The 24,025-nt window shown below is 41.5% G+C and overlaps 1 protein-coding gene across 4 annotated transcripts in view; it reads left to right on the top strand.

Moving 5' to 3' along the window:
- The first annotated feature begins 15,963 nt into the window (after positions 1-15,963).
- The window catches only part of MARCHF6 (membrane associated ring-CH-type finger 6), a 47,162-nt gene continuing 39,100 nt past the window's right edge, over positions 15,964-24,025 (top strand). For 2 of the 4 annotated variants that reach the window (XM_051799537.1, XM_051799535.1), the window contains exons 1-3: positions 15,964-16,113; positions 20,869-20,965; positions 21,802-21,875. In XM_051799537.1, coding sequence (XP_051655497.1) covers positions 16,095-16,113; positions 20,869-20,965; positions 21,802-21,875 — 190 coding nt within the window. In that variant the 5' untranslated portion in view covers positions 15,964-16,094. Of the gene's footprint in view, positions 16,114-20,865; positions 20,966-21,801; positions 21,876-24,025 lie in introns of all 4 variants that reach the window. The other 2 variants (XM_051799534.1, XM_051799536.1) reach the window with 2 other exon arrangements.

The raw sequence follows: 24,025 nt of genomic DNA, 5'->3' as shown, positions 1-24,025 counted from the left end.
ACCAAACTTCAGGTATTTACACTGATGATGTCTACATGTCAGCAAGGTGTCTACACTCCCACAGTCATCATCAGGATTTAGGGTATGATTCACACTCCATGAGTGCCTTCTTTCAAATGAAATAGACAGTCTCCTAGATGCCACCAGCTGTGTTGATCATGGAGTTTAATGGCAGTCAACCCACCTAGAGCAGGTGGAGATTCCTGTGCTGAGCACATAATCACCCAGGCACAATAAGTCCCACCTCTGTGTGCTGTGGAAGCTGCACACAACATAAAATTTAAATTTGTCATGACCAGGAAGAGGGTGTTTGTCCTGTCATACCTGTCAGTAGCTTTGCAGATCAGGATTGTACAAGAAACTATTAAAAAGATTGCTTATGTTGCAAGGGAGGGAGGGGGAAACTTCACAGAAAAGATCAAGTTTATACTTTGATATTAATGGCATCTTGCTTGAGTTTGTCTAACCCCATCTGGGTGGATATGCTGTACTCAGTTCCACGAGACTAAACTATTGTTTTCCTACCTCGTCCCCACAGAACTTTGGTCTGCCCAAGATGCAGCTCCCTGTGGAACAGATTGGGCCAGCAGAAACATACATCTGATCCCACAGGCATCTTACAACTGTAAACTCTGTCTTGGTGCCCAGCCTTGGGGGTGGTTAGGGTGAAAGGAGAGCAAAGGACTCACTCTGCTGTAATGCAAGCTTTTGCCTGTGCACTGTGATTATGTTTGACTGTAAACCCTCTATCATTTGGATCTCCCATACATGAAGAGATGGTTTTTGTCCCTGAAAGATACAATCACCTCTATAATAGACTCAGGATTATGGTGGTCATTGCATCCATACATTTCCTACAGTCTCAAGGAATTTATACATTTAATTTTTTATGCTTGCTGTGAACATCTCTATCTTTAGGATTAAAAAAAAAAAAAAAAGAAGACAAAAAAAGATTAGAATGAGCACAATATATTCATTTGTTCAAACACAGTGGTGAAATTTCTACTTGACCTGAAATACACAGCTGGTTTTTGGTTGGTTTTGTTTCTTTTTTTTCTTGAAGTTTTGCACCCACACTTCTCTGATTGCTCTTCCTGGTTTTATGAAAAGTGTGTGGAATAAAACCCCAAAGTAAATCCTCACAGCTTTGGCTGCAATTTTAGGTTTATGCTAATACAAGAAACAAGACCCTACGACATTCAAGCCTGCTGTCCCAAGGCAAAATAGAAAGGTATTCCCTCCTAGACAACTACTGACAGATAAAAAGCCAGAAAGGCAAGTACTCTGGTGGCATCTAGTGCAGAAGCAAGAGAGTCGGACGGAGAAACTAATGAACAGGCTTAAACATGCTTACGGTCACCTGGTACAGTATTTAGAGTGCTGCTGGTAATAACAGACTCATCAGAAAGTTGAAATCATTACAAAACTTACATTGTGAAAAACCTGTTCAAAGCATCTAGAATGAGTGATGCTCTGCTTGCAGCCTAGAAGCTGCAGATGAGGCAAGAGGGACAGCAGGGCTCCCCTCTCCTCCTGTGCAGTACCTGCCAGCAATAGCAGCCTTGTTAAGGGGCTACCTCTGCTGAAGATACCTTGTGAGGAACTGGTGGAGAGGCTCTCAGGAAGGGCCAGAGGACAGTCGTGGTGGGATGGGGTCAGTACAGTGCAGGTCTACAAGGCCAGCTGTAATGCCATAGGGGGCTCTGAACCATCCTCTGCTTTGATAGCCAGAAGATTCCTTTGGGATTTGGGCCTCTTCAAGAGGGGAGCATAGCTATTCCCTCTCACACAACTTCACCGAAAAGAGAGCCGCCTTACTGGGCTTGTAATTTGGAGCTTGGTTTTGTGCTTTTTTTTTTCCTGTATGTTATCCTGATTCCTTTTCCTGCATCCAGTAAAAGGCTGCATACCTGAAGTTATCTACTGAGTCATCACTTGGGAGGGAAGAAATATATTATAACAAATCTGACTTAATATTTCATGTTTCTGGCTTGGGCCTCTAGTCAGTGTTGAATGAAGACCCTTGGAAATCAGGCCAGCTCTTCTTATTGCAAGTCAAGGCTTGGCAGGAGGTTTACATGTACAGATACTTTCCCTGTCATCAGTGAAAACTACTCTCACACTTATGATTTTGTTCTTTACCATCTATCCAGCATGGTACTCTAGAGTTTGTGGCTGCCTTTGCCTGGAGCATTACAAAAATTCTCCAAGGAATCCTCTGATCTGATTAGTTGTGAACTGTATCCCCGCTCTTTCCCATGCTTTCACGTGTCTAAGCAGAAAGGCTCCGAAGTCTGTCCTCTGTGGGAGTAACCTTATCTGCTTCATCTGATGCCTCACTGGCAGGCATGGCCATGTTCCCCGCACTGATCAGAGCACCCGCTGCTCCTCACAGGGCACCAGGACCCAGGCCAGGGCAATTGCTGCTTCTTCACTATAAAATTTTTGCATCTCTCACCATGCTTCCACTCCCTTGTGATTTTATTAGCTGCTGAAAAACAAGAGACTCAGTTTGTCATCATCCCTCCCATTTTGGCCATCTCCCCCTTGCATCCTCCCCTTCTCCTGGCTTTCCACTTTACTCCATTTCTGGAAGTTATTTGAAGCCACTGGTATCAACTGGTTTCTGGTTATCCCTTCTAATATCCCTCTGAATGTTCTGGGGTTTTCTGGAGGGGATCAGGTCTCAGAGCATACAAGTACTTATCTGCCTAAAATCCAAAGTATGGCTTTGACCACAGGGGCAGGAGGATGATCTGCAAATTATAGTTTTCAATAGGTATGTTTGCTTGTTGGCAACATAGAACTGGTTGAGCTTCTGGGTTTCTCATGTCTGGATTGGATTAATTTTTATCTAAAAATAAATTGTGTTATTCTCAAATTTCCTATTTCTGCTGAAAGAGCCTGTGGGATTTCAGAGGGTGTGCTTTGTGAACTTTATTGAAAAAGGGTGGAGTATAACTTTAATTATGCCAAAGCAATAACAGGAAAACTATTCTAATATTGTGGGTGACATGCAAAGAGGCATATTAAAATTACCTAACACTGCCCAGGTGTTTCTAGGTTATTCAGTAGCTCGTCACTTTAGTAAGACACACTTTTAATGGAATTCCAGTACAAGCAAATGATTCCAAATAATAATGAATATTAATAGCTATATATAGGGAAATAACAATGCCTCCAAAATAGGCATCCCAGATCAAAGGCAGCATCAATTTTTCCCTGAACACCATATATGCAGACACGAGCAAGACAACAGAATTAAAAGTATTTTTGCATGGACTAAGAGCTGATTTCCTTCACTAAAAAACTGAACACCTATTTTTTGTATGATTTAAGAATATGTCTATTGGTTTTTCTTACCAAATATTTTGTCTTCTTCTCTAAAAAAAAAGAAATCCAGAAATTACTAAAACGTACCACTTTTTTTCTTTCAGTTATACACCATTCAGATTATTACTTTCAATTCATTCCATAGATTCAGTCATTGAAACTGAATCTTATATGCAGAATTTTCCCCATAAAATATTGATTTAAAAAGATATATATATTTGGTCTGTTTTCTCCAGGGCATAAGTCTTTTTTTCTTCTTTTTTTTTTCTCTGTTTCTTTATTTGGTATATGTTGTCTCATACAAAACTCATCTAATGCTCATTTTATATTTCAGGAACTTTCTGGGATGAATCAACTAGAAGGAGGTAATTTTGTTTGCTTGTAATTTGGGCCATGTTTGCACTGAGATGTAAGACCTATTTCAGTCTTCAGTACATATAGGTTGCCCTGGGCAAAAGGCTGCACCCTGTGCCCATAGAATTTATCCCACTTTTCAGAAGAGGCAGCTTCCATGAGTAGAAATCTGACTTCTCCTCTGTAAACTCCCAGTGTGCGCTTGAACACTTTGATTTGGCTGAGATTTTCCAAGATATCCTTTTTAAAGCCAAGAGGACCCCAAATTTTCCACTTACATATGATTCCCCAACAGGTTATACATCTTCTAGATGAACATTTAGGAGTTTTTTTTCCCTAACTGGAAAAAGGGGAACTGTTTACTACTATCAGTGATTACTGAACAAATCTGGCAAAAATTACTATACTAAATCAGTGTTTTAAACTCCAAAACTTTATACAGAGTGTCAGGAAGAAAAAATTTTTACCCATGTTTGCTCAACTTTAAAAGTCCTATTTTGCAAATATGCCTATGCATTAGTAATCTTGGACTGTATCCAGGCAGCTTTGGACTGTATCCCACAAAGTAATACAGACGCCCAAGTGCAACATCAAAGCAATAAGTTTAAGGAAAGTATATATAAGAGCTTCTAATTATATAACAAGACAATTACCATACATAAATCAATTCCGAGCAATCAAGGGACTTTATTAAATATGTTTGCAGAGAGCACCTGTCTTACCCTTTTTCTAAAACTAAATAATGAACTTTGGCATAGCAGAAAAAAAATTTACATTTTACAGTAATCCTGCAGTTGAGTCTGTGCTGGGAGTAAGTGTATGTATCCTACAGTCCGTGCCAGTTGAAAAAAAATGAGTTTCCAAGAGTCCTTGAGCTGGAGTAAACATATAATAGAGCATGTCAGAAGACCAAAGGGGTCCAGACAGAGAAGAGGCCAGTCGCCCGAGTGAATCCTGCCCACCACTGCCCAGGGCAGGCACAGGCAGACACACAGGCAACGTGCATTCCGTGTGGAAGGGAATGCTTGGGCCAGGCAGGCCAACGAGACTGCAGTCACTGCCCACTGTGTCGGGTTCAGAGAGGATGTCTGCTGCATGTGGCATCAAACATCATGGTGTGGAAGAGATTATCTCCCCCTGCCCCTCCAGATATCTCCCCCTGCCCCCCCAGATATCTCCCCCTGCCCCCCCAGTTCAAACTTTTGCAAGTGCTGTTTATGCTGAAGCAGCTGTGCCAAGAGTGAACTCCAAAGCTCGCTCTTCCACAGCTCATTTGTGAACTAGCAAGTTTCAGACTGGAGGTTTCAACAAGGAAAAAGCATGAGCTTAAGCAGGAAACTCCAAGGCCTGGCCAGATTTACTCTAAAGGGCTGACATTAGCACTTCCAGAGATGACAATTTCCAGCATTGCTGCTTCCTTCTGGTCTGAAACAAATGGACCTCAGTTTGCTAATAGACTGACAATGGGATCTCAGAGAGCTGAGAAGTTGTAGGCCATGAGACTAAATGCTTAGGGCCATCTTATTCAGTCCTTCACATGGTTCATCTCTGAGGAGCTCTGATTTCCCTTTATTTCCCAGGAAGCTGCAGAGATGATAGCCCGTCTGTACTAGACACAGCAGCTACCATAAGGCAGGTCCCTTCCAGAGATTTGTCTTGAGCTGGAGCTCAGGCCTCAAGACAAGCTCATCTGTTCATTACAGCCTGTTCTCCTGGTTTAGGAGGAAAAAACTGCCCAAACCTGAAACCCCATGCTAGAATCAAATTCCCAGTCACCCACCTCTTCAGAGACCAGCAGTCTGGACCACAGCTTATAAGCTTCCCCAGATCTCCTGACTTGATCTCAGCCTGGGGAGCTGAGATCCTTTTTTTGTTGAGTGAAATCACCACTTGCTTCTACCAAGCCAGACCTCAGTGAGTTTCTTTTCTTCATGTATAAATCTTTTCATAAGCCCAGATATAAATGATGAAAAAGTCCAGGGTATGTATCATCTTCTGGCTTATTTTCTGGATAGAGAGGGAGAGAAAAAAGAGAAATTAGCAATCTTCTCTGCAGAAGGAATTCATAGTGTGTGTCTACCATCACATACTCTTTCTCATGAGAAAATAATAGACTGACATTAATAGGAAGCATTTGTCTGAATGCCCGTACAAAAGACAAAATTCAGATATAAAGGAGATAGGAATAATGTTGTGGGGGGAAGTCTTGGATAGGCTGGTTCTCAAAGAAGGATCTTGGAGTTTCTATCCAAGACATATGTCCTCAGTGTGGCCTTGAAGATTTGACATAAATATGCTGGGAGAGAGATCCATGCTCAAGCTACTGCTCCACCATGCTCATTCATGCAGAAACTGCCACTCCCACATGGCTACTGCTTACCCTCTATCTTCTCTGGGAGACCCTGCCTTTGTGCAGCCACTTCTGTTTTCATGTGAGCCACAACCAGAAACCTGATTCCTCTTGTTCCAAGACTGTTAGCTATTCCAACACTTCCTCTCTGGTGTTAAGTAGAAATTGGTGCCTGCTGCAGATCTCTTCCCCTGAAATTTCTTCAAAAGTGTCATGAAAACTGACTTGTAATTATGTGGATTTTTCTGATGATATGTATTTATTCCAAAAAAAACCCCCACATCTAGCTAATCTCAGTTCCTCAGAATTAAAATCCATAGTTTAGCAGAGTAAAACCATTTCTGTATATTACGCAGAAATTGTGATAAGTTCTTTCCTGTGAGAAAAGATATAAATGCCAATATTTTCAAACTTAAATCTCTGAGTGCTAAACAAATTCCCAGGGACAACTACATATCATGAATTGAGAGCAAACAGTTAAGCATGAAGCAGAAGAACAGCAATGAAACTGCACATTCCTCAGTGAACTTGTGAATTATGCAAATAGAAAGTCAGAAATTAAGCAGGCTCCTGCCCTGGCATAGTAATTGAGGCTCTTGTTTACCTCTCAAAATGCTGTTAAAACATAGGTTTGTTAAGAGGCCTGTTTTATGTCTCCTGCTTTGATGGGATAAAAAGGTTTTGTGAAGTTGGGGAAGCAACTGGCTTCCCTAAATTCAAACTAGATCCTGTGTGTTTCACCTGAGTATGCTTCAGAGTAATTTTTTGTGTGTTTATGTTCATCTTTCAGTCAGCTGAACTACTGGTAGTCCTGGAAACCTCCCAGAGAATCTGCAAATTTCTTTAAAAGGCTTTTAGGAATTCTTCATACTCTTGAGGTATGGTATCTTCTGAAGGAACTCTTCTTTCTGTGTTCTCCCAATAGCAGCTGAAAATCAATGATTATAAACCCCTCGTCACACTTGTAACTTTCTTTTCCCTTGTACTAAGTGTCTCTCCATTAAATGGCTTTCTCTTTATCTTAAATGCAAATTTTATGCAGAAGAAAATTTATTTTTTCTGATTTTTGCTATGAAACCAAGAAATATATAGAGTTTTGCAGTTTGTTATCTCCATCTCAAACATGATTGAGAGGCTGAAGAAGAAGCCAAGTTCAAGCCAAGCTCAGAAGAGCCAAGCCAGTACAGGTGCGAGTCCTACAATAGACAATATTTTCCCAAAGCCCCACTCACTTTATTCCCTGGATTCCAGAAGGAACTTTCATTTGTCCATGAGCACACCACTAAATACGTACGGTAATTTTCTAAGTACAATGGATCCAGGTGGGTGAGCATTTATAACTTTTGGTTTCCAACTTTCATTAAAATATTAAATAACTGAAAATGAGTAGGTAAAGAATCTCATTGACTGTCCATGATTATATGTGATACTAAAGTGCAGAACATTAGCAAATACCTCTGAGAAACTGACAGACAGCAATATAGCAACTGGAATATAGCAGGTAGGGAAACTGCAAGGAAAAAATAAATGGAAAAGTCACTGAACCGTAATTACATTTCAGCAAATGGTTTGTTGCTCTGCATATTATAAATATGCGGTTTCAAAACCAGAAAGAGGTCTTTATTGTTTTTCTTCTCTGTGTCTTTTGGAGACAATTTAAATTCAACATTTTTTTTTTGGTTGTGACAGCTTATCGAAAATTGATCCTATATCCAAAATCTACAAGTCAATTCCAAGTATACTGTAGGTCCAAGAACATTTCAGATACAAACATATATACATAGATATATCAGCATATTTAAGATAAGCATACATTTTCAACCCCCGATGTTGGACTGCAGTGAGAAAATCTACAGCAGAAAACTAAGCACAAGTTCTTTCTGTACAGATTGCCAGTTCACCTACATTCACAAATCCCCATTGATCAGATGAACTAGAGAGCTCTGGTCACCTCTCTTGGCCTCTTGGAATTCCCCCTGTTATTGCAAGGTAAAGGCTGCTGGTAAGAACACATCAATTGACACATGCACACTGCTCAGTAGAGCTGTGCGGACGTGCTGCCAAGCCATCTCCCATCCTTTATGGTCAGGCTCACACAACAGGCTCCTCATGTGAGACCATTTGGTGTGTCAGTGCTGAAACACTCCCACACCCATCCCTACCCCTTACCTCCTTCCTGGTGGGGAGCTAAAGCCTGTCTCTTTCCTCTTGGCTTCAGACTGCTTGATACTGCCAACAGGACATTTTAGCTGTTAGCATTTTGCCCAGAATTTCCCAGATTTAGAGCAAAAATTCACTGAATGTCATTGGGGTGACAGTGACCTCTTCCTGGATCCTCTTCAATAAGGCAAGGGGTATATTCTTCCCCACATCACTCTGAACAGAGGGACAAGGGCCAGTCCCTTGTGCAGGAGCTGGGACTGGTCCCCGGTGGGGCTCAAGGAGTGCAGCACTTCCTGCAGCTGACTGGGGACAGAAACCATCAGCCACTGGCACATCGCCCCAGTGCTTGTGGTGGAAGCCCAAAGTCCCCACATTTTTCTGCGCAACCACCTCCAGTCCCAGCTGAGCATAGTGGATGACTGACCCCAGCACAAGGGATTCTGGCAGTCATGGGATATGATCTGGGGATTATTCTAGTGAAGATATGGCAGCCTGAGGCAAGACAGAAGATTGGCAGCCCCTTGTGACTCAGTCATTCAGCTACCATCAGTACTGGTAAGGTGCAGGGCAGCTGTGCAGGATGCTGCTTCAAATGTTGAAGGCTTCAGACACCTGGAAATGTACTGGGGCTCCTCAGATAAAAGTCTTTCTTCATAAGGTAGCAGCATTCAAGGCAAACAGTATCCCAACATCAGCAGCTGCTCATTTCATGGCCCATCAAACTGGCTGATGACCCCAAATGGGTGCAAACCACCATGATCCCTGCCTGGCTGGCCACTGCAGACCACAGAGATGCTCCATCTCCTCTGCCACCTTCTCAGTGCCGCCTCCTGGGGCTGGAGCAGAGGTGCCCTCTGGTGGCACACATGGAGCTCTGTCACCTCTCTGGATCAGTCCATGCTCCTGCTCCTGGTCTCTGGGTCTCTGTCGCCATGAGGCTCTTTCACTGCACATTCCATAATCTTCCTGTAGGCTGCGATTAGGCTGGCTGATGTGTAGTTCCCTGGATTCTCTTCTTTTGTCTTGAAGATAATTGTGACACATCCCTTTCCCCTGTTTTCAAGGATCTCTCCCTATTATATTTTTTTTTTTTACTTCACAGACTCCTAGAATGGTTTGGGTTAGAAGACCATCTAGTTCCAGCCCCCCTGCCATGGACAGGGACACATACCACTAGACCAGATTGTTCAGAGCCCCATCCAGCCTGGCCCTGAACACTTCCAGGGATGGAGCATCTGCAACTTCTCTGGGCAACTTCTTCTAGTCTCTCTCCTAGCCCCTCTCAGTCACCTGTATGCACACCCCTCCTGACTTGCTTGACTCATCTTGGCCATGCTATTCGCCACAATCCTTTCCACCATGCATCTGTCCAGCTCCTAGTTGTTCTTCCTGAACTCTTGCATGGTAGCATCCATGTCAAGAGAAGAAACTCTATTTGTCAGGCTTCAGTTTACCCCCATCAGGAGTGAGTTTGAGGGACAAAGAGAATTGTACGTGAGCCTTTGCTTTCCTTGAAGCTACTGTGAGATTCAGGCCTCCTGGAAAACTCCCTGCCTTTTACTGTATAAAATTCTTCTCTGCTCTTCTATAGAAGTAGGATCAGGAACTTGGCTCAGGGGGACCAGGAGTGTGTAAGGAAAGCAGAGACAATGCAACCCCTCAAGAACCTATAAATAATTTGAAGACTACTTATTTCCTTCCTGTAGAAGAGCAGTAGGAGAAAAGGGAAAAGGAGGAGTGAAAATAAACTTGGGGATCCACAGAAAAGCAAAAGACGACAACCAAATTTGCCAACCCTGAATATGAAAGTCCTGACTGGAAAATTTAGTCCAAGCAATCTCTGCTCTCAGGGTTCAGATGGTAGTGAACCAGCAAATACAGGCTCTCAGAAGACTCTTCCATCTTAAACAGTGATAAACTAGACACTAACTTTTAAAATAGGAACTTTCCCAAATTTCTCCATTGAAAAGGACAGCTTCCAAACAAGCTTGTTCTCAGAATCTCATGAACGGGCATGCTGAGCTGAGCTGCTTATTTAAGCAGTGTCTTCAGACACTCTGAGGACAAGGCCATGAAAAAGAAATACCATGTACTGCCAATTCTGTGTGTATCATCATGTTTGTGACATAGGTCTTTAGCACCTTTAAACAGGTTGAAGCCCTGGCAGAGGCCCATCTTACATCATGGCTGCATTAAAAAATTAGTGTAATGAAATTTTTAATTGATCCACAAAGAACAGTGAAGAAAACATAGCTTTTGAGTAATAAATGAGTGACATTCCATGTCAGTCATCCAACTGAAAATCTACTTCAGTGAGCCAAGCATTTTGCTTAGACATCAAAAGCATTTAGTGGTTTCTTCACTGTATTTTCTGACCCTGCATTGAAGGTAGTACGCACAGCAAATAATTATTGCCACAGCGAAACAAGCAAAAGCTGGGGGTTATGCCCAGATTCACATTGTGCAAGCTACAGTGAAATAGAAGTTAGTAGAGAAATCAGACAACCTCATAAAACAGAGGTCATTGACTCTGAACAACCTGTAATAACTCTGACCTTTAGATCATAGCTCACTTTCCCCTATTTCCTGTTGCTGCAAACATTTGACAAAAAGTAATGACAAATCATTAGAACTCTAAGGCCTTCTGTACTTCTTTCCTAGTCAGTGCAGCAGAAGCAGAGGTAGTAACACAGATGTTGTTACATAAAGTACCTGTGTAGTGGCTATGTGGATCACTCTCCCCAACAAACACATTCTGGTTTTTGGCAACACTCATGGTTTTAAATGAAGTAGAAATGAACCCTGCCCTGAGGAGCTCAATTTAATTTGATTGGCAGTCATAACCTTCAATAACATCTGGAAGGTCAAGATAAAGGTTTCTGGCAAAAAAAGATTGTTCCTGTTAATACTGAGGATAATCCCTAATTGCTGTCATGTGTAAGGATATTTTCATGGATTTTTAAAGACACAAGAGCCAACATGTCCTCAGAAGCACTTACAAGCAGTCACTTGACAATAGTAACGTTTCACATCGCACCCTCTATTACCAAGGAAAACAAGGTTCTAGAAGTATGAAAAAAACATATCATTCTAATCTAATGATACAAATATCTAACTGTCTAAAAGGTTCACTTGGAGATGATGAAAGTCTTCTAGGTAAAGAACCATATGCTTCAAAGGATATTACAGTTTTAGGAATGAGATATTCCAGAAGACAAATACAGCCTGTTGTTGTTGTTGTTGTTGTTCTGAATGCAGAAGTCCTCCACCAAGTAACTGCAGCCACAAAGCTCTAAATCCTCAGTAGATTAATAACAGCCACTGGCTCCATTCTCAGTGTGACAGCAGGATCCAAGCCAAGTTGGTAGGGTCTATGTTTTAAACAGAAAATCCACTGTAACTAATACATATGAAAAGATCCCTGCTGCATTTAAGAAATGTAGTTTGGTGATGTGCATTCTGCAGATCTTGAGAAAAGCCATGAAGTTCTGCAAATACTTCTTTACTGCATTGAAATTATATGTGTCAATCATCCAAGTATCACCAAGCTTCTTGAAATCTAGATATGTACAAACAGCCTTGATTGTCTTCTCAGTCAGACTTATAAAACAGTAATTTCTCTGATAGTATTAGACCTCACCTCTCACTTAAAATGCTAGTGGGCACAGTTTCTTTCTTGGTTGAAATATTAATAATCCTTAGAACAAACCCCAGAGCATAGTCAAGCATCTCCTCAGAAACAGTTTTTAAAATAAGCAGGTCTGGAGTCTATATCATATTTGTGTCTGATGGTGCTGAGCCATTACATGCATCCCTAAATTTATATTCAGTGCAGTAATGCTACACATTTTATAGCACACAGTAGGTGCACAAAACATGAATCACAAGTCACATTTTCATTCAGGAGGTTTGATTGCTCTGGTAGCTGTTATTCATAGCCCAGGTTTGGTAAGAAGCGAACACCATCCGAAAGGAAACACGTTGGTCAGTACTTCGTGTTCTGAGGCTTCAGAGTCAGTATTTAGAGTCAGTGCAGCAGCCTGGGCCATCCTCCTGGTGCAGGGGTAAATGTTATTGCACACACAGTACATGCGAGACTACTTCTCCATGCCAAGAACCTGCTGCCACAGCTGCTGGTTAAGGATGGTTCATGAGCTGTCATGGCAAAACAGTCAGTGGTCAGGAAGCATGTCCTCTAAAGGCCCTGCAGTGCACAGGGAAGACCCAGGGTAACATGGCTAACATGGCTTTCACCATGTTTTTGTAGTCTGCAGACCTCTGTGCTTTCTAATTGTGTCAGGCTAATTTTCTATGGGCCGTACTTTGTGCTACATGAGTGCCTGCTCTAACAGTTTTTCTCCTGCCATGGAAGCTCTAGGCCTCCCTGGCAATGGTGCATCATTTAGCAACCAGACAAATGTTCACTCCAAATACTGCCTGATTATTCAAGATAAGCTGACATCCATTTGGTTTTCCTTAAGATAACCCATTATGTTTTCCACATTTCTCTGCAAGTTGCTGTTCATAACCAGCTGAACCCATTTTGCAGTGAGAGCAAGGTGAACAGCTGAGGGAAAAAACTAGGACAACACTGAAAAAAACCCCAAACAACCAATTAAGAAACTAAATGTGTTTTGAAATGTTCATCTAAATAAAAACTGAAAAGCAGTATCTTTTGTTGTTTGGCTTTTTCAATACTTCGAACCTTCAAAATAACTCTAAAAATATAAGGGAATCACTTTTATGAAGCCATTTTAAAATGTGAAGAAAGATATAAATGTCAAAATAAAACCACATTCAAAAGAATCTTGTCTTTTTTCCACTCTTCCTATCCACGGTAAATATGCCTTTCCTTTTGCCATAACTTTCTGTGATTTGGGTTTACATCTATAACTGTCTTCAGTTTCCACCTGTAAAATTACCATATTTCCTCCATTATCCATATAATAACTTAAAAGGAGCAGAGATTTTTTTGTTCAGTGCCTTTTGTCATGAATTCTTGACTTTATTGAGAGTCTGAAGCTGATAACAACATTCGAACATATTTCTCTGTACCAAAAATAAGGGCCAATTAAGCCATGGGTATTTCTTATGCAAATAACACCTAATATATTACTAAATAGATGAGGATTAACAATATGTTCACCAAAACTACCAAGAAGGTTGAGACAGATTTCATTTAATTTAACTTACAGTAAAATACTATATTTTTTTGTGTGTTTAAATTATAATGGCCTGCCTTCAACTCACATTTACTGGTAAGCTATTTTGTAGCCCATATGAAACACTGAGTAAGAACAAAATTTTGGGATTAATTCTAAATGCTGAGAAGATGGTAGATATGTAATGATTTTTAGGTAATTTAAATGGCTGAATAGACAGATACAGACAGGAATGAAATTATTGGCTGGCAACATACAGTGGCTCCTTTCAAAAGCTTTTATCTAATTTAAAGAAGCCTAACATGAGAGACCAAAACTGGAGAATTACATACATTAATCTTGCCATGGCCTTTTGAATGTGAATTACAATTTAGAGTCTTCTACATGACATTTAATTTATATTTATTGCAGCAGAGTAACAATAAAGTAACTAATAATGGTTACATTCCTAGGACATAAAGAGTGGGAATTACAAATGTACATGGAAACTAAAGTGCCCCATTTCTTTGCTTTTTCATCTATTTTTTCCATCAATTTTTCCTTGTTCAGACAAAATTAATATTACAGCATTTCTCATATCCTCAGTACTATACAGGCACTTTTTCAATAGGACAAGCTAATTTGTTGACATAAAAATGAGCCTATTTTTAAAATAAAAGGATTTTTTTTTTTTTAAGTTATAGGTGGGCATTTTTCCACCTTGCCTTTCTGAGAGGGAGGACACAGAAGAGCTGGGTATGGTAGCATAGCTTACATGCGTTTTATTGCAGGAATTTCCTTCAATTATACAGCTACTGGAGAGCCACATAAAACCTTCACTTTTTCCTTAATTTTTTTTGCTTGCACAGGCCAGTATCATATACCCCAGTAGGCTGAAGGAGATAATCTTGAAGGTACTAATGTGATTACAGTTTAGGAAAATAGAGTTATACAATTGCAGCTTGGGCATGTGCCATCTCTGCACTCCAAGTCCAGACTTGAACTACCATCCACTCTGCTGCTGACCCGATGGCCAAAGGCTTAATGCAAAGGATTTAATGACTGGCTGGATACAAAGGGTTATATGGTAAAGAGAGCTGAAAGTTGCTATGACTTGTTAATCAACTAGAGGGGTTAAAACATCTGCCACAATGGAAACCTAAACCAATACATGCATACATTTCATCAGTATAGAATTCCTCTTTATCCTGAATAAAATTAGATTGTTTTCTTCCTTAACAGTGTTCCTGCCAGCTCACCAGAGACTGACCTACAACTTTCTGTGCACATGGAAGAGTACAAAGTTTTAATGCATGCTGCCTCAGCTATTTAGGCCAGTAAGACCTGAAAACATAAATGATTAAGCTAAGAGAGATTTTGTGCTTTACTGAACTGCTCATTAGTTCTCTGGGAAAGTTCTGGCTGTGAAAGGCGAGATGGGATTTGAAGAAGAACACAGGTAACCACTTGCCCCTGAGGAGGAGGAGGATAAGGAGAGCTGTGTCTAGGGCTGCTTACACATTCCTGATCCCTGGAACACTGACTGTCCCAAAAGCCTGGTTGACTTAATCTAGGAAGGCAGCATTTCTCTTTGACCTTGGAGTAGAATCCAGAACCAATTCTGGCTACATTTTGTCTGACTCCCATGCTCTTCCCCGCTATGGCTGCTGCCCTTAGCATGGACCCAGCTGCCGGCCACCCTGTCCCACCACCCTGATTCCACTTCTGCCCACAGCGGCAGGGCCAGGAGCTGATAGAGGTTCAAGACCAAATGCCAGGTCCTTTACTTTGATCACAATAACCCCATGCAGTGCTACAGGCTGGGGGCACAGCAACTGGAAAGCTGCCCAGCAGAAAAGGACCTTGGGATGCTGATCAACAGAGACTGAACACAAGGCAGCAGTGTGGCCAGGTGGGCAAGAAGGCCAATGGCACCCTGGCTTGTATCAGAAAGAGTGTGACCAGCAAAACCAGGGCAGTGATACTTCCCCTGTACTAGGCACTGATGAGGCCGCACCTCGAATGCTGTGTCCAGTTCTGGGGCCTTCAACTCAAGAATTGAGGTTGAGGTGCTGGAGCAGGTCTGGAAAAGGGCAACGAAGCTGGTGAAGGGTCTGGAGTACAATTCTGATGAGGAGCAGCTGAGGGAGCTGGAGTTGTTTAGCTTGGACAAGAGGAGGCTCGAGGGGGACCTTATCGCTCTCTAAACTCCCTGAAAGGAGGTTGTAGCCAGGTGGGGGTCGGCCTCTTCTTCCAGGCAGCAAGCAACAGGATGAAAGCACACAGTCTTAAGCTGTGCCAGGGGAGGTTCAGGTTGGGCATTAGGAAGAATGTCTTCACAGTAACAGTGAGTAGGCATTGGGGTGGGCTGCCCAGGGAGGTGGCGGAGTCACCGACCCTGGAGCTGTTTAAGGAAAGACTGGACGTGGCACTCGGAGACACGGTCTCGTTGACAAGGTGGTGTTCGGTCATCGGTCGGACTCGATGATCTCAGAGGTCTTTTCCAACCTAATTGACTCCGTGATTCTGTGATTCAGAGCGGGGCAGTCCCGCGACTTTGGGGCTGCCCGAGGCCCGGCCCGGCCCCGCTCCCGGGCCTCCCGCTGTCCCCGCGGCCGGCAGGGGGTGCGCGCGGCGGGCGGGCGCGGCGCTCTGTCCCCAGCGGCGCCGCCGGTCCGTCCGCTCCGCTCCGCGCGGCCCCGCCCCCCGCGCTCACACCACCCGCCCGCCCGGCGCTGCGTCAGCCCGGCAAGATGGAGACCGCCGAGGAAGGTATCGCGATCGCCCGGTGCCGCGACCCCCCGGGCGGGGGCTCTGCCGGGGCAGCCTCCCTCCAAGGGCGGAGGGCCGGGGCAGGGAGGGCGTCGCTGGGCCCGCTGGGCGGGCGGGGGGCTGTCAGCGCCGGAGGGGGTTTTCGCGTCCCGGGGCTGCAGGTGCCCGGGCCCCGCTCCCCGCCGGGCCGGGCCCGCGGGGTTCGGGCCGGGCCGGGCCGGGGGAGCCAGTGCGTGAGGCGGCGCGCGCGGCGCCCCTTACATAACACCGGGGATCGCGGGGGGAGGGAAGGGAAGGCGGTGCTGTGGGAACACCGGGAGCGGGGCTGGGATGGGCCGCACCGGGGCACCTGGACACCGGGGCCCGCCGGAGGCTGCGGTTTTGCTCGGGGAAAGTGGGGGCTCGGGGGCGTAAAGCGGCGGCAGGCGGGGTGCGCACGCTGGGGCGGGGAGAGCACTGCCCCGAGCCCCCTCCGGGCCGCCGAGCCTGTCCCACCCTGCCTGTAGCCCAGCGGAGCTTAAATGTACGCTCTCGGCCGCGTAGCGATAGCAGCTGCTGCTCCTTGTGCAAGGTTAACTTTGTTGTGTGTGCTGGAAAATCTGTTCGAAAAAATTGAAATATGCAGGAGCTGGCGTGTTTCTCTGTCTCTTTTACGGTAGACTGATACATAGTAAGTTCTTTTTAAAAAAGAAGCTGTCAAAGAGATCACAGTCATGTGTTTTGGGGGGTTGGGGGTTTTTTTTGAATGTGTAGTTTCTATTTTTAAGGGGTTTTCCATTTTTAAGGGCTTTACTTGCGATCAAATGTGGATATGTTTTGTCAGCACTTTTGCTCTGCTCGGATAATCACAGAAATCGTTAGGGTTGGAAGGGACCTCTGGAAATAATCTACTCCAACTCCCCTGCCAAGGCTGGGTCACCTAGAGCAGGTTACACAGGAACGCCTCCAGGTGCGTTTTGAATGTCTCTAGAGAGTGAGAGGGAGTACAATGAGGGACTACTTAGTTCAGGATGATACTGGAGAACTTCCATAAAGCAGGACCTCATATTGTAGCACAAACAAAAATAAATAAAGGATGTGTGTTGTGCTGTGTTTATTGCAGTATTAGAGCTTTGTTTGTCATCTTAAGCAATAGGGACAAACACATATTGCAGTAGCAAGGCAGTTCCAAGGAAAGCGTTTTGTGTCTTGGCTTTTGTTTCTTTGGCATCGTTTTGAATGTAGCTTTTTGCCTGGTGTCACTTGATTTTCCAGCTTGAGAGGATTAAAAAGAAAAAAAAAGGTAGAAAAACATGAAACACTGGACAGAATAAGACAGCACCTTTGTAGTAATGTCCCTTGGAATGTGCTGTAGACATCTTTAATACTCATGAACACTGATGGTTTATCAAAATATTAGTGGCTTTAAAATCTAACATTTAAAACTGCTTGCTGCAACTCTGTAGAGCAATAGTCACACTGATGAAATTAACAAAGTGAACTGATCACTTGGCCAGAAAACTTGGATTTCCACAGTCTTGGAAGTGGATACTGAGAAACGACCAGCCGATTTTCCACCACTCCAGCAGTTGGTAAATCTGTCTCAGTGGACTTAATTCAAACAGCATAGTTGATAATTTGTTAGAGGCTGTTACCAGTGGTAGACTTTGATCATACCTGACTTAAGTAGGTGAACAGCAAGACCAGGAAGAGAAAGAAAAGCGGGTTGTTAGTTACATCTTAATGCATTGTCTTCTTTAACTAAACCTTTTTGTTAAACTCTACACTTAGAATTTTGACTTTTCTGAGGTTTTTTTATGTATAAACACACATACATATGCAGGCTTAGATATTATATTGTGGTCTTGCCAATGTTACCTTCAAAAGCTCTGTGTAGTAGTGCGAAAGTAACTCGTCTGTATACTCACTTTCCATAAATACCACTAGAATGTTACAACTTCTTCTACAGTTTCAAACCTCAGTTCCCGCTATTAGACCTTCATGCCGCTTGCCAGAAGGCCAAAGAGGCTTCCCAAGGTTAGAAAGCTTTAAACACCACCACCAGCAGCAAAGACTGTGTTAGTGCCTTAAGGAAGAGAAAATCCATGCTCTAATAATGTGTGCCTCAGCTTCTGCTACACAGTGTCAGATGGACTTTCCTAGCTATTGATAGTCTGATAACAGTATTGTGATCACTATGGTACTGATGGGTTTTGTGCTTGACTGAATTGTCTTTTGGAGTTAGCAAACTGAACTGGATGGTGAGAGCTCAGATAAGAGAGGCAGTTTAGGGTCATAATGTCAGACCTAAGTGGGAGCTACTTCACCTCAGGATGAATCTAAGAGTTGCTTCTCTGTAGCACTCGAAAGCACCAAGATACCATGTTTTGCTGATGAGAGGTGATTCTGGTTCTTTCTAGCTAAATCAGTTTGTTGCTAAATAAAATAGTCTTCACTTTTCAGTATTGCAGTGTTGAAATTCAGAGAGGTGATAGGCACAGACTCATTCTCAGTGGGAACAGGAAGGAACTGTATTATTCAAGGTCATTTTTTCCAAGACACGTGCATGAAGAACAGGATGCAAAGTGTGTGTACACATAGAAAAATAGTGACTGTTGCACGGTGGAATTCCCTCTGAACACAGCAGAGGTCATAAGGTGCATAGCTTTACATGTTGACCCTCAGTGGGGTTTATTGATTTGAAGCTATTGGCTGCTTAACAGCCCAGACCAATACACTCATAATATGTTAATTTGGAGTTATAAAACAAGTAGAAATATCTCGAAATTCTCATAGCCCTTGAAAAAATAAAATTTAGGTTTAACTTATTTTAGTAAACTGACAAAGGCAATCCTTTCTCAAATACAGAATTCATTTGCTTTCAGTAATGCAAATTATGTTTTTTCCCAACAGTTTTCAGAATAAGTGAACAGTTGGCTGTGAGAGTCAACAGGCCATTAATGAGCAGATTCAGAGAGCAATGGGCATCTTTCAGGGAACAGCGTACTTTTAACTTGTTTTCATGCCAGAGAGTATCCTTAAAGCATTGGTTTCACATTCTGTCTCCTGTGCTGGTCGTAGCGCTCGTCCGGTGCTTTGTGAGGCCAATCTAGTGTACAAAGTTGTCAACTTGCTGTAATGGAACAGCTCTGTTGGAAGGAATGCAGGAGGAGGTGGGCATGCCACAGCGAGTGGGTAGAGCTCGCCTGTCAGCTGAAGAGACCTGTCCTGTGCAGCCATCTGGAAATGCTCTCTGTGGTAAAAGAATCATTTGTGAGGTGAAGTAGTAGTTCTGGTCATTCTTATCAGCAGAGAAACCAGGGACTCTTGATGTTTGCAGTGATAAGTCGTTGCTCAGTACGGCTGTGACAGAAGTGCTCTTTATGTCTCTTTGTGGCATCGCTGATGTGATATTGAATACCTCTTTCTGTTAGTTGTAGGTTTTTGTGCTGCATGAGTGAATTCAATCAAATATCACTTTTATAGATAAGAAATTGTGTGGGTTTTTTTCCTTTTGAATCACTTGAATTCTTATGCTTTATGTGTAGAAACTGTTCTAATACTGCGTAAACTATGTTTATGGTCATATTGTGACCTCTTTATTAGAAAAAAAAAATTAATTTTTGATATCTTTTGGAACTTTATGTAGAAAAGCATTAACTTTTGAAGATTTTGACCAAGAACAAAGATAGGTGACTCAGACTTGAAATTGCATATTTGCAGTATTCCTACATCAGTACTTTCAGCTGGTATTTTTCTGACAATGATCTCTGGTATGTATGTGTTATACTCTTGCAGGTTTGTGGGGTGGTGGTTGATACAGAAATAATTAACAAAAGAGAAAATCCTAAGCTTACATATTCTATAAAAATGGGCATTTTATGTTAATTTCCTGAACAGAAATAAAGGAAGGAGTAAAGGGAAGATACCATGAATCTATCGATAAGCAGATAAAATACTTGATTTTAATTTCTATTTAATCATGTGGCTGACTGAATGGTATTAAAATAGATATCTGTTCTTTAGAGGGAGGGATTTATGCTCACTTCTTTGTCCACAAAACATCTCGCAACCTTTAGTTGTAAGAAAACATCAAAAATAGGGAATAAAGAAGGTACAGGGCCTATTGAAATGTTACAGTAATTATGAAATAGAAAATGTCTTTTCTCTTGTGACTAGACAGTAGACTGCTAAATGGTTGGCTTTATTCAGCTTGGGTAGCAAACTCACAAAATACATATGTCTATTATGATGGGGTTTTTTCCTTTTAATCAAGAGCACCAAAGGAACATCCACGTTAGGTTCAATAGTAGCAAATGACTTGTATAAATCATTGTTGGACATTATTAAATCTCTTCTGCTAAGCGTATGTTTAACTTGTTCAAAATTCAGATTGAATTTTTCCGTTTCTAAGTCTCCACTTTCAGGAGGATTATCCTTAACAGTTTGTATGTTGTTTTAACAATAACTTTTTAGGCAAAAAAACACCTCCTCCTGTAGTTTAACTGTGTCTGTTCTCTGGAAATCTTGAAAATATTGTAAGATGTGTCTTGAGTTTTTATAACGTGATCAAGTGAGTAACATTCATGTTGTTTTTTCTGTTCATCTCTTGGTCTTTGTCTTGCATCTGATGAAATCTGTCTTTCATCCTCTTCCAGTTTATTCTTGCTTCATTTTGCTACATGGCAAAATTTCTAGAATGTAATTGTATAATTTGTCTTGTACATTTGAGTTCTTTAAGCAGTAGTGTAATAAGCTTTTTGTCCTTGTCAGCAGATATATGCAGAGTCTGTCGGTCTGAAGGAACTCCTGAGAAACCCCTCTATCATCCATGTGTGTGTACTGGCAGTATTAAATTTATTCATCAGGAATGGTGAGTTCTGTGCCTGTAGCTTTCTTAAGTTTTTTTTTCTAATTAAAATACAATAACATGTTTCTAAAAACACTACTTGCAGAGTCTTCAGGTTAACTAGTAAGAAAAATCCAATTTTCAGTGGCAATGTGTTAGGGGTTTTGATGTTTTTTACGTAATGATTCATTACAATTCACAAAAAATTATTAATTATATACGGAAAGAAAGTAGTGATAATTGCTTGTGTTTCGGACTGCAGTTCTGATCATATGTCAGCTTTATGAACATTAAGTAGAAAAATTAGTATGTTGGGGCATTTTCTGCCCACTTATATCTGTGAATAAAAACAACATCTAAAATCATAGCGAGAAATAAAAATACCCTAATACTTTTTAGTGGTTTGAGGTGTGTGTTTTACCAGGAAGTGCTGAAATGAAAACTGTAGTTCTAGTCTATAGCACACATTTCCTTTTGATGGTGTTTTAGTAGCCATTCTTTCACAAATACAACAGTTCTAAATCTTAGCTGTGTGCATCTATATGTCATATCTTGAAGTATTAATAAGAACTGGTGTCACTAGTGGGTGTCCATGCCAGAATATCTGCTTTGATCAATAATGTACTTAAAGAATTTAGTTTATCAATGATGTAAATTATGTATGTCAGCTTACCTTTTTTTACTTTTTCAAACTTCCTTGATGGCCTAAATGGATTTAATAAACGTGCTAATTTAAGTCCTGCTTGACAGTACCAATATCCTGACTTATGTTTGAAAACAGAGAATTGGTGTTTTCCTTAGTGGAGGGATAGGGCAGAGAGATATATAACTTGTGTTAATACCATCACTTTTTATTGCAGCTTAGTTCAGTGGCTTAAACACAGCAGAAAAGAATACTGTGAATTATGTAAGCACAGATTTGCTTTCACACCAAGTAAGTATGTTTTACTGCTCCTATTTTTCAGAATTTCTTTTTCTTTTAGTATGTATGAAGTGATTACTTTTTCATTCAGCATGATAGATCCAAACTTGTGTTTTAACTTCTGTATTCTTGTTTGAATTGCAGTTCTTATGCATATTATTGCATACTGTGTGAAATGTTTAAATAATGAATAATTGGGTTCTTTCATAATCTTGCGTGAGACATAAAAGAAGTATTATTCTGTACCTTTTCTGACAGCCTCAGTCCCATTCTTTTGTTACCAGCATTACAGAGTATGGCATGTTTTCAGCTTCATTGATAAATTTGAGTGTTTGCAAGCCTGAATGGTAAAGTGAAACCACAGCAAAGTTTGAATTTGAACACCAGTTTTCAGCTACCTTTCAATGATGTACCTGAAACACTCCCACTTGGTTTCTGTGAGTTTCAGGTCAAATGACATTGACAGATAATGCAATGTATGATTATTCCCCTTCCCTTTCAGTCAAGATACAGTAACTACCCAGTATTACATTGCCTTTTATGTTAGATACAACTAAATAGGTTAGGCAACTTATGAAGAAGAATTACTGTATCTTTACATAGTTCCCTGAGGCTTCTTAATTACATTTTAACTGATTGTAGTAGAAATAGGTGAGGTCCTTTGGCTTGGTGGCAGGCTAGGCTTTTTATTTAGTATTACCAACTTACTGCCTGTTGAGCAGGTAGTGGGTTTTATGCTGCATTTTTCTCTTTACATTGTACTGATTTATTCCTTACAACTGCTGAACTCAGTTCTTCATGTTGAAGATAAGTAATTTCTTTTTTTTTTTTAAACTGATGAGTATCCTCACTGTAGAAGCTGTCTTGAGTTGGGAAAGATGATGGTTTGACTGTTTCAGGTGTGTACTACAATAAAAATCAAAGCTCCTTTTCAGGGTAGCTGGTCACTCATCCCATCTCCTGCTTCCTTCTCACGTTTTTTTGTGATTTTTGTTTTTTGTTTTTTTCCCTACTAGTTTTGTACTTTGGTAGAGAAAACTGAGGCTAAGGTGGTTTAGTTCATGTATCTTCTTTTCCAAAAATCCCATGGTCTGCCATCCTTCTATATGTTGAAACTCAGTATTTTGCATTTCTGCTAACAATTAATTAAGCACATTAGACCAGCAGTGAAATGTGCAATGTAAAGTCTGTCTTATGAGGATAATAGCATATTTTATGTTGAAATGCTTCAGGTTATTATTTTTAAATACTACAGAGACCTCTATAAGGAATGTAAGACAGAGATCATCTGGTTGCAGGTTTTATTTATTAAACATTTTTATGAAGGTATGACATTGATTCTTTCTGGAAGCTTTGCAAATTAAGAGTGATCCGCAGTTATTAACCACTTTCAAAATTGCATTCTGCTACCAGGTTTTCTACAGAATTTAGTGTGCAAGACCAGAAAATGGCATTTTGGTGATTTATTAGTTGTTAAGAAGAAAGAAGACTTTCTAGCTTTGTATAGAAAAACCAAAACAAAACCAAAACAAGCCACAAAGGTGTATAGTGTTTTCCTTGGGATATAGGAAAAAAGTCGATGAGTCGTTCTAATGAAATACACTTTATACGCGTGTTGCTATTGATAAGAGAAAGCTTAGTCACTGCCCTTATCAACAGAGGTGTTCATGCAGAAGCTAATCCTTGACTGACACAGCTGTTAGCAGCACAGCCTGTAATGTAATTGTAGGTTACAGATGTGAGAAAACATAGTTGAGTTACTGTGGCTTAACAAGTTACCATTTGTCATAGGAGCTTTGACAGTGACAGTAAGTGAACCTCTTTCTTCCTCATGCAATAGAGTGCTTCCTCCACATTCAGCCTCTAGGAAAGGGCTCCTTATCCTCCTGTCACACACTTGCCACTCCCCTGACTGAGCAGCCTGAGCTGATAATGTGTTCTTCTTGGCTTTCCACATTGCAGTGTGCTTTTTTCATACCAGGCTGCACACAGTGATAGCAACATGTCAGGTCCCCTGCACAGATTTCTCCTGCCCTGTCTACCCAGAGTGTCTTGTTTCATTGTTTCCTTGCAGCCAATGCTTGTGCAGTTACAGTTTCCTTAGTTTGTCTTACCCCTTTCTTTGAGACATAATACAGCTTTCCAGTCTGGAAGCTGGATCT

The sequence above is a fragment of the Manacus candei genome, unplaced genomic scaffold (genome assembly GCF_025592945.1).
Source record: "Manacus candei isolate 608988 ecotype Guabito, Panama unplaced genomic scaffold, ASM2559294v1 h1tg000049l, whole genome shotgun sequence".
Taxonomy (NCBI): domain Eukaryota; kingdom Metazoa; phylum Chordata; class Aves; order Passeriformes; family Pipridae; genus Manacus; species Manacus candei.
Note: the sequence above shows the minus strand (reverse complement) of the source record. Positions and strands in the feature narration are given on the sequence as shown.